This window comes from Gopherus evgoodei, chromosome 21 (assembly GCF_007399415.2).
Source record: "Gopherus evgoodei ecotype Sinaloan lineage chromosome 21, rGopEvg1_v1.p, whole genome shotgun sequence".
Taxonomy (NCBI): domain Eukaryota; kingdom Metazoa; phylum Chordata; order Testudines; family Testudinidae; genus Gopherus; species Gopherus evgoodei.
The window spans coordinates 17,177,462-17,188,435 of record NC_044342.1 but is presented as its reverse complement, the minus strand read 5'-3'; the positions used below and the strand labels follow the sequence as shown (position 1 = coordinate 17,188,435).

At 45.6% G+C, this 10,974-nt stretch overlaps 1 protein-coding gene across 1 annotated transcript; it reads left to right on the top strand.

Annotated features, from left to right (window-relative positions):
• Positions 1 to 6,433: 6,433 nt before the first annotated feature.
• Positions 6,434 to 7,432, top strand: LOC115638127 (olfactory receptor 1020-like). Its single transcript, XM_030539707.1, has one exon. It carries the CDS (start codon positions 6,434 to 6,436, stop codon positions 7,430 to 7,432), a length of 999 nt encoding a protein of 332 aa, XP_030395567.1.
• The last annotated feature ends 3,542 nt before the right edge of the window (positions 7,433 to 10,974 follow it).

Here is a 10,974-nt window from a genome sequence, read left to right as displayed (position 1 = left end):
CCAGACTTGGAGGGAGATCGTAACCTCAACAGGACAGGGGCTATGCCAGGAAGAAAGGTACTGCCACACAGAGCCCAAAGGCGTGTGGCCACTGCCAGAGCAAGTGTCTGACCCACAGCCTCCCTGCAGCACAGTCAGGGCCTAGACAGGAGGCCTAGGACGTTTGAGGAGCAGACTGAACTTCCCTTACATTTCAGAGACGCTGGTTGTGATGCCCCTGTGCCACAGAGCACACCCCAGAGTGGGGACACTCAAAGCTCCTGCCTTAAGTGACCACAACAAGGTTGGGAATTGAACCCCTCAGGAATCCTGGGCCCAGCCTTGTTGGGCTTATGAGGACTCTGCCACATGGGAGATTGGAAAGGGAGTCTTGAGATCAGGCAGGACTCTGGGAAAAGGAGGTGGGACTGAGGACTCAGATCCTTTCACTAGCCCATTTCACCGGGGTAGTGTATAAGCCAGGAAAGTTCCCCATAACAGTGGGACCATTCCCCTGTTTACCTATGCAGGAGTAGCTGTTCTCAGCATTGCAATGCCTAACTTAATTTACAGCTTAACTCACATTTTCAGAAAGAATTTTGGCACCTAGGAGCCAAAATCCCACTGATATTTGATGGGGCCTTGACTCTGAAGTGCCTATATCCCCTTTAAAATGAGATTTAGGCTCCTAAATCATTTAGTTGTTGCAACAGTGAGTGAAACAACACCTAAATATCTTCAAAAATCTTCACCTAAGTTTGATCTTTTTATTTTATTATAATTATTTTATTTCAATTATTTTATCAGTAAAATATCATAAGGTATATTCATATTTTCATGTGCCCCATCAAAATCCTTTCAAAGGCTGTCATTGACTTCCATGGGATTTGGAGGAATCCCTGTCTTCATAGGAAAGTTTTGTCCCTGGGCCAATAAAGTCCCATAAAAATTCGGCCAAGCCGTTTGCAGATCACAGAGAAATAGACTGTCCATCTTCTGTAGGGAGGTGTAATTTTAGATCTTCATTACCATGCTGTTTTCCATCAACCATGTCTGCTTAACTTTGACCTCACAAACTCTCCATGAGATACACTATGCACTATAATCCCATGTGCTGTGCATGCATCATGGAAAGGTCTTCAGAGACCAAGGCTCAAACAGTCGCCAAAGCAGATAAAAGGTCTCTGCCTATGTTTAAACATCTGGCTTTTGAACTGAATTGAAGAGACAAAGCTCTGCTCCCCAGGTAGGTGGGAAAGCAATTTTGTTGTTTTTTCAAATGGGTAAAAGTTTCTCAGTTCTGACGCTATTATTGAGACAATGAGTTTCACGGCTACCACAGTTCAGGGCAACAAAAGTTCTGGGAGGGATAGAAAACCTCATGTTTCAGGGATGAAGGCAATCTCTAACTATAGAGACCACTGCGGAGGCAGATTATCTGACACTGGCTTCATGCAGAAAGCATCTTGTACTGGCCTCTGTCAGAGACAGAATACTAGGCTATCTGAACCTCAGATCTGACCGACCTGGCAATCCCAGTGTTTCTAATAGAAATCAGTTAGCATGAGTCTCCTCTCGCTGGCAGCAGCAGCAATCAGGGGCAGCTTCACATACATCCGATCAGTATCTAGCCACGACTGGGTGGAAGAACAGGAGGCGTGGATGGCTTAAATGGCTGGGAATGTGATACGAGAATCAATCAATGATTCGAGTGCATGCCATGTCACTCTGTTCACCTAACTTTGTTATCATTACTCAGGGATTTGGTGGCCACTGTGAGTTAGAGTGCACCTGATACTATTCAAGTGCAATATCAGATGGCTCCGGTGTATCAACACTTACAACCAGGTGTTGTGCTTATTAGGAGACCAGGATCACACATGGCAGTTAATGCTGGCTGGTGCAAACTCAGATCTGTGGAACTGATGGCATGGGACATGTGCTTATGAATCACTTTCTTGATGAAAAAAAATCATTTCAGAATTTTTATTTCTGAAAGGGATCATTCAACAAGTTGCTTGGAAAAGTTTGCAGCACTTGGTGCTTGTTTATATTTGAACAATGTTGCACCTCGCTGATTCTTATCAAAGCAAGCGAATGACCAACCCAGGGTGTTACAGACCAGTGACACTGTTCAATATCAGCACACTTATTAAAGCAATAATGAGAGAGAGAGAGAGAGAGAGAGAGAGAGTTCTAGAACACTGGGAAGAATGGCACTTGATAGGAAGAAGTACGTGTGGCTCTATAATATCATAATGCCTCTCAACATTTAGCAGAGTGTGTGTGTGTAAGAAAGAGAGAGAGAGAGTCAAGCAAGAGGTCGACGACAGGAGTATATCACATATATTTGGATTGCCAAAACAAACTTGATAAAGCCACTCACTAGAAGCTGTGAAGGAAGCTGCATAGTACATTGGTTAGTGTTCTGCCATGGATTGAAATAGCAAAAGGTTAGCAGGTTAAATTTAATAGTGTTTTGAACCCATATAAATGAGAAGGGGAAACATCCCCACTGATTCCAGTGGAGTTACTCCTGATGTATGCAAGGAGGTTTGAGAGAAGAGCGAGCCCCATTAAAGAGAGCAAAGCCTGCAGCAAGGATTTTCAGAGATGAAGCACCCAATTCCTGGCCGATTGCTTTGAAAATCCCAGTCAAAGTGGTGTTATTTACAGAATGTTCTTGTCTTCAAGACAAGGGCACTGAGGAGACAAAGGTAACAAATGATCTTGTTAATCAGATTTGATTGTCAAGGAAATGTAAATTCTGGGAAATGAACTCTAGATTTGCATTTTCCATTTAATATTTTGTTGGGGGTGGGATGGGAGGGAAGCAACCTGCAGAGAAACCATAATTTTTTTTAGCATTGATGTCAGTCCCACCAGGTTTCCGAGTAGCAGTGTCAACCGGTCATTCCAGAGTAACTTTTGAGTCCTCAGCATGGGGCAAGGCATTACTTCCATTGATATCTATTGAAAAGAGAAGCAAATCTGCCCTGCTAAAGAAAAGATCATCTCTTTAAAAAGAACTCATTGTTGCTCAATGGCACGGGAACTTCCAGCCATTAAATCTCCTGAATCTATCTATCTATCTATCTATCTATCTATCTATCTATCTATCTATCTATCTATCTATCTATCTATCTATCTATCCTGTGATCAGTATAAGTCTAACATACACTACACGTCTGTGGCTGAACAATACAGTCCCTTCGTGCCAGCTTCTTTCTCCAGATACGCATAATCTCAGCTCTTTATCAATGTTTAGAAGAGGCAGACATTTACTATGAGACAGGAAACACTGATTGATCCCTGTTAAAACAGCATAGGGAAAGACCATTCTGAGCATCATTGGAACCTATTCTCTGCCTATTTTTAGCTTAATTGGCAAAAACTGCTCTTTCTATTACTTGCCTGGAACCTTTGAAGACCCACCACCTTCATTGTGGCTGCAGGGATGAAAGTGATTGGCCCTATAAGTAGTCCTTGATAAGCAAACCTCCTTATCCCTCCATCCCCATCCCCAGCCTGAATATGGGAGATTTTACTGCACTCTGTTGAAGATACGATGGTGGGGAAGTTGGAACCTTTTGCGATGATGAGGTTGAGGGTGGAATTTGGAGAAGCACGGGCTGGGAGGCTGGTCTCCCCACCAGCAGAGAATTAAGCATATGGCGCATTATCTGTGGTCCACAGTGGTCCTGCCAGCAGTGACTTGTGGAGGAGTAGACGGCATGAACTGCCAGGTCAGGTCAGGTTTTAGTTTCCTTGCTATGCAGGTTGTGCATCAGAAATATGCTGTGTGCAGCAACCTGAAGGACACACAATGGAGGCTGAGGTTTCCAAAGCCATCTAAGGAACTGGGGGCCACAATTCCTGTTCAAATGGATGGCAATGAGTCATCTGCCTCTCTTAGGCAGCTTTGAAAATCCCAGATGCAGTTTTGTGCTTCAATTACACTAGCCATGCAGTAAGGACCACCAAGAGACCCAGCTGGCCTCATGTTAGGCCTGCCGGTGCTCTTGCTTCATGCCTTTCTGTAACTGAGGGGCAGAGACAAGCCCTCTGAGGAAGCTCAGTCAATAAAGAGTTGAGTGGTAAGAAGATAGGTGGCGTAGTGAGTATGGGTCTTTGGAAACCTCTCATTTAATTCCTTCCTCCTTCAAAGGCCCATTGGTCAAGTCATTTAGTCTCTCTCTGCCTGGGTTCCTTATCTGTAAAGTGGGGTAACAGCATTTCCATTTATGAAAGGGATTTTGGCGGGGATAAATGTATTACAGGTTGTTAGATGTTGTTGTGATGAGAGTAATGTAGGTGCATTGGATATATAAGTATCAGAGGGATAGCCGTGTTAGTCTGGATCTGTAAAAGCAGCAAAGAATCCTGTGGCACCTTATAGACTAACAGACATTTTGGAGTATGAGCTTTCTTGGGTGAATACCCACTTCGTCAGATGCATGTAGTTGAAATTTCCAGGGGCAGGTATATATATGCAGGCAAGCTAGAGATAATGAAATTAGTTGTCAGGGAGGATGAGGCCCTGTTCTAGCAGTTGAGGTGTGAAAACCAAGGGAGGAGAAACTGGTTTTGTAGTTGGCAAGCCATTCACAGTCTTTGTTTAATCCTGAGCTGATGGTGTCAAATTTGCAGATGAACTGAAGCTCAGCAGTTTCTCTTTGAAGTCTGGTCCTGAAGCTTTTTTGCTGCAGGATGGCCACCTTAAGGTCTGCTATAGTGCGGCCAGGGAGGTTGAAGTGTTCTCCTACAGGATTTTGTATATTGCCATTCCTAATATCTGATTTGCGTCTGTTTATCCTTTTCCGTAGCGACTGTCCAGTTTGGCCAATGTATATAGTAGAGGGCATTGCTGGCATATGATGTCATATATTGCATTGGTGGACATGCAGGTGAATGAACCGGTAATGGTGTGGCTGATCTGGTTAGGTCCTGTGATGGTGTCGCTGGTGTAGATATATGGGCAGAGCTGGCATCGAGGTTTGTTGCATGGATTGGTTCCTGAGCTAGAGTTACTATGGTGCGGTGTGCAGTTACTGGTGAGAATATGTTTCAGGTTGGCAGGTTGCCTGTGGGCGAGGACTGGCCTGCCACCCAAGGCCTGTGAAAGTGTGGGATCGTTGTCCAGGATGGGTTGTAGATTCCTGATGATGCGTTGGAGGGGTTTTAGCTGGGGACTGTATGTGATGGCCAGTGGAGTCCTGTTGGTTTCTTTCTTGGGTTTGTCTTGCGGTAGGAGGCTTCTGGGTACATGTCTGGCTCTGTTGATCTGTTTCCTTATTTCCTCGTGCGGGTATTGTAGTTTTGAGAATGCTTGGTGGAGATTTTGTAGGTGTTGGTCTCTGTCTGAGGGGTTAGAGCAGATGTGATTGTACCTCAGTGCTTGGCTGTAGACAATGGATCGTGTGATGTGCCCAGGATGGAAGCTGGAGGCATGAAGGTAGGCATAGCGGTTGGTAGGTTTTCGGTAAAGGTGGTGTTAATGTGACCATCACTTATTTGCACTAGGTGTCTAGGAAGTGGACCTCCTGTGTAGATTGGTCCAGGCTGAGGTTGATGATGTGGTGGAAGCTGTTGAAATCATGGTGGAATTTTTCCAGAGTCTCCTTCCCATGGGTCCAGATGATGAAGATGTCATCAATGTAGCATAGGTAGAGAAGGGGAGTGAGTGGACGAGAGCCAAGGAAGTGTTGTTCCAGGTCAGCCATAAAAATATATAAGAAATGCTATTTTTAGACTTGTGTTAGTCTGGATCTGTAAAAAAGCAACAAAGAGTCCTGTGGCACCTTATAGACTAACAGATGTATTGGAGCATAAGCTTTCGTGGGTTAATACTCACTTTGTCAGATGCATTCATCAGAGGAAAAAGTGGCTGTGCTATTTGCACCCAATTTTTCTATCAGGCACTTCAGTGTAAATCCAGAATAACTGAATTGGCTTTGAGAAAAGAGATAAGGCAAACCTTTGGGGGAAATTCTTCTCTCAGAAACCCTAGTATAAATCCAGAGTCAGAGCCAATTAACAATAACTCGATTTCTTCTCACCCTCAGATCTCACAGCACTTTAGGTTGAAGTTTAGTATCATTACCTCTATTTTACAGGTGGGTAAACTGAGGTACAGAAGGGGGATGAGACTTTCTCTAGATAGCCCAACAGGCCAGTACCAGAGCTGGGGATAAAACCCAGTAGAGCACTTTGTTCACATGGGCACACTATCATCTGGCTTAATTCCAAGATAGGACTCTGGCCTTTTGGGCCCAATTCTGTTTTTATTTAACCCCGTGTCAATCCAGAATGACTCAGTGGAATTCTTCTGGCCCAACTGAGATCAGAGTCTGTCCCCCAGCATTAAGATGTGGAGATACTAGTACCAACAGTGGACGTTCCCAGTTCCTCTGTGATAATTCCCTTTCTCCTTTCCCCCTATCAGATCCCAAGCATGGGCAGTGGAAACAGCACCACGGTGACAGAGTTTGTCCTTCTGGGCTTCACATCAAGCCCAGACCTGCGAGCTCTGCTCTTCGCACTTTTCTCAGTCAGCTATGTCACCATCCTGCTGGGGAACGCCAGCCTCCTGCTGGTCATCCACCTCGATGCTTGCCTGCACACCCCCATGTACCTCTTCCTCAGGCACCTGTCCTTCGTGGACCTCTGCTACTCCTCTGCCATCGTCCCCAAGGCTCTGAACAGCTTTGTGATGGGAGATGGGACCATCTCCTTCCTGGGGTGCGCCATGCAGTTCTGTGTCTTCGGCGGCATGCTGACCACCGAGTGCTGTCTGCTGGCCTTCATGGCCTATGACCGCTTTGTGGCCATCTGCAAGCCGCTGCTCTACACGGTCACCATGTCCGATAGGATTTGCACTTGGCTCCTGGTCTGCTCCTATGCCAGCGGCTTCCTGAACTCCTTAATCCAAACTGGCTACACATTCAGCTTGCCCTTCTGTGGGGCCAACCAAGTCGACCATTTCTTCTGTGACATCACACCCCTGCTGAAGCTCTCTTGCACCGAGACCCGGAGCAACAAGACCATCATCCTGGCCTCGGCCTGCGTCATCGGTGTCAGCAGCTTCCTGACCACGCTGATCCCCTATCTGTACATCTTCATGGCCATCCTCAGGATCCCCTCCCCTCAGGGCAGGCGCAAGGCCTTCTCCACCTGCAGCTCTCACCTCACAGCCGTCTTCATCTTCTTCAGGACTCTGATCTTCATGTACTTGCGGCCCAAGCCAAGTTATTCTGCTCAGCAGGACAAAACTGTCTCTGTGCTGTACACCATAGTGATTCCCATGGTGAACCCCATGATCTACAGCCTGAGAAATAAGGATGTTAAAGAGGCATTGAGGAGAAGGCTTCCTGTCACAGTCAGTGGCTGGCGTCTTCCCACCTTTCCCTCCCCCAAAGAATCTGGCCTAAGCAGAGCTTTCTATAACACATAGAGTGAGAAGAGCCAAAGACCAGATGACATTCACAAGGGGCTTTGCTAATGATAATCTATCAAAGGTGGGCAGCAACTTTCAATGGACCCAAGGGAGTTAGGTGCTCAGATCCATCCATATGCAATGATAGTGGAATGCCTTTCTCTCTTAGTATCCTTTTAAAATCCCTGGCCAAGATACCACAGTGAGGGGCAACAAAATAAAAACACATTGGATAAACAAACGAACAGATTTGCAATGATTAGATAGATAGATAGATAGATAGATAGATAGATAGATAGATAGATAGATAGATAGATAGATAGATAGATAGATATCAGAGGGGTAGCCTTGTTAGTCTGGATCTGTAAAAGCAGCAAAAAGTCCTGTGGCACCTTATAGAATAACAGACATATTGTAGCATGAGCTTTTGTGGGTGAATACCCACTTTGTTAGATGAATGTGGCCTATGAAGTGGGTATTCATCCACGAAAGCTCATACTCCAATATGTCTGTTAGTCTATAAGGTGCCACAGGACTCTTTGCTGCTTTCTTAGATGATAGACAGATAGATAGATAGATAGATTAGATAGATAGATAGCCAGTGGTTCTGCTGCCACCACCATCCACTTTAAGACTTTGGGGGGAAGGGATAGCTCAGTGGTTTGAGCATTGGCCTGATAAACCCAGGGTTGTGAATTCAATGCTTGACGGAGTGTCATAACTATGAAGGGAAGAGTAACAGTCCTCCTGTGTACAATACTATAAAACCCCTCCTGACCAGAGACACCAAAATCCTTTTACCTGTAAAAGGTTAAGAAACTCAGGGTATGTCTACATCTAAAATTTTGCAGCGCTGGTTGTTACAGCTGTATTAGTACAGCTGTATAGGGCCAGCGCTGCAGAGTGGCCACACTTACAGCAACCAGCGCTGCAAGTGGTGTTAGATGTGGCCATACTGCAGCGCTGTTGGGCGGCTTTAAGGGGGGTTCGGGGAACGCGAGAGCAAACCGGGGAAGGAGACCAGCTTCGTCGCGGTTTGCTCTCGCGTTCCCCGAACCTCCCTGCAAACCGCAGGGAAGGAGACCTGCTTACACGGAGGTTCGGGGAACGCGAGAGCAAACCAGGGAAGGAGACCAGCTTTGCCGCGGTTTGCTCTCGCGTTCCCCGAACCACCCTGCAAACCGCAGGGAAGGAGACCTGCTTGCTCAGGGTTCGGGGAACGCGAGAGCAAACCGGGGAAGGAGACCAGCTTGATTACCAGAGGCTTCCTCAGGTATGCTGGGATACCTGCTTATTCCACGGAGGTCAAGAAAAGCGCTGGTAAGTGTCTACACTTGATTACCAGCGCTGGATCCTCTACACCCGAGACAAAACGGGAGTACGGCCAGCGCTGCAAACAGGGAGTTGCAGCGCTGGTGATGCCCTGCAGATGTGTACACCTCCTAAGTTGCAGCGCTGTAACCCCCTCACCAGCGCTGCAACTTTGTGATGTAGACAAGCCCTCAGGTAACCTGGCTGACACCTGACCCAAAGGACCAATAAGGAGACAAGATACTCTCAAATCTTGGTAGGGGGAAGGCTTGTGTTTGTGTGCTCTTTGTTTTGGGGGTTGTTCACTCTTGGGACTAAGAGGGACCGGACATCAATCCATGCTCTCCAAATCTTCCTGAACAAGTCTCTCATATTTCAAACTTGTAAGTAACAGCCAGGCAAGGATGTTAGTTTTATCTTTGTTTTCTCAACTTGTAAATGTTCCTTTTTCTAGAGGGTTTACCTCTGTTTGCTGTAACTTTGAACCTAAGGCTAGAGGGGGTTCCTCTGGGCTCTTTAAATCTGATTACCCTGTAAAGTTATTTTCCATTCTGATTTTACAGAGATGATCTTTACCTTTTCTTCAATTAAAATTCTTCTTTTAAGAACCTGATTGATTTTTTTCATTGTTTTAAGATCCAAGAGTTTTGGATCTCTGTTCACCAGGACTAACTGGTGAGGGTATACTCTCAAGCCTACACAGGAAAAGGGGTGTAAGGACTTGGGGGGGCAGGGTAGGAGGGGAGGAATTAGTCTCAAATCTGCCCAGGAAAGGCGGGGTTAGAGACTTGGGAAATATTGGGGAAAGGCAGAGTTCCAAGTGGCCCTTCCCTAAGATTTGGAACACACTTGATGGTGGCAGATTAATGATGACCTAAGCTGGTAAAAAAGCTTAGGGGGCTTACATGCATGTCCCCACATCTGTACTCTAGAGTTCAGAGTGGGGAGGGAACCTTGACAGGGGGTCATTTAGGGATTTGGGGCAAAAATCTGTCTGGGGATTGGTCCTGCTTGGAGCAGGGGCTTGGACTAGATGACTTCATGAGGTCCCTTCCAACCCTGAGATTCTATGATAGTCTAACAAATAGTGAACAGAAGTAGGAGAGGAATAACATTGCAATTTGTATCTACTTCAAGGTAGAGATTAAATTACTGACCCATGGGGTAACCTGAATGCAGTAAGAAAGTCAGCATGACCAACATTTTCCAAAGTGACTCTTGGTTTTGGCTCCCTTTGTCATAAACAGATAGTTAAGGGTTAATGTCTCTTTTACCTGTAAAGGGTTAACAAACAGGGACCCAAAAACCTGACCAGAGGACCAATCAGGAGACAAGATACTTTCAAATCTCATGTGGAGGGAAGCCTTTGTTTGTGGGTTTGGGGTTTGGCTTTGTTCTCTCTGGGTCCTGGACGGGGCTAGAGGTGCAACCAGGTTTCTGCCAATCTCCCTGCTACAGTCTCTTATCTATTCAGAATTGTAAGTAAGAAAAGGTGGTCATAGTCTTTTAATTTGTTTTTTTCCATTTGCATATGTGTACTTGCTGGAAGTAGCTTAAATTGTGTTTCTGCTGGAGAAAGTTTCTTTCTATTGTTTATAAGTTGAAAGACCCTGTAACTTTTTACCATCTAAAGTGCAGAGATAAACCTTTTACTTTTTTCTTTCTTTTTTATTAAAAGTTTTGCTTTTAAGACCTGTTTGATTTTTCTCTCCTAGTTAAGGCTCAAAGGAAGTGAGCCTGTATATGCCAGGGAATTGGTGGGGAGAAGGGAAGGATAAATTTCCTCTTTGTGTTAGATTCATGCAGCTTGAATCTGTATTGCCTCTGGGAGAAGGGGAGAGAGAAACTTGATCTCTCTGTGTTGTGTTTCAAGGAATTGAATCACAGTATCTCCTAGTGTACCCAGGCAGGAAAGATCTGGGAGGAGGTAAAGAGGTGGGAGGGAATGGTTTATTTCCCTTTGTTGTGAGACTCAAGGAATCTGGGTCTTGGGGTCCCCTGGGAAGGTTTTGGGGGGGACCAGAGGGTATCAGGCCCTAGAAATTCCTGATTGGTGGCAGCGCTACAGAATCTAAGCTGGTAATTAAGCTTAGAGGACTTTATGCTAGTACCCATATTCTGGACGCTAAGGTCCAGATTTGGGAATTATACTATGACACCCTTGATTTGTGACCACTCAGCTCAGACACCTTGGTCCTGAGATGTCAGAGGAAATGAGCAACTGCAGCTTCTATCGTCCATCGGTCTCT

What these genes read in the sequence shown, in the direction of transcription:
- LOC115638127 (XM_030539707.1), top strand. Translation starts at nt 6,434, where the DNA reads ATGGGCAGTGGAAACAGCACCACGGTGACAGAGTTTGTCCTTCTGGGC.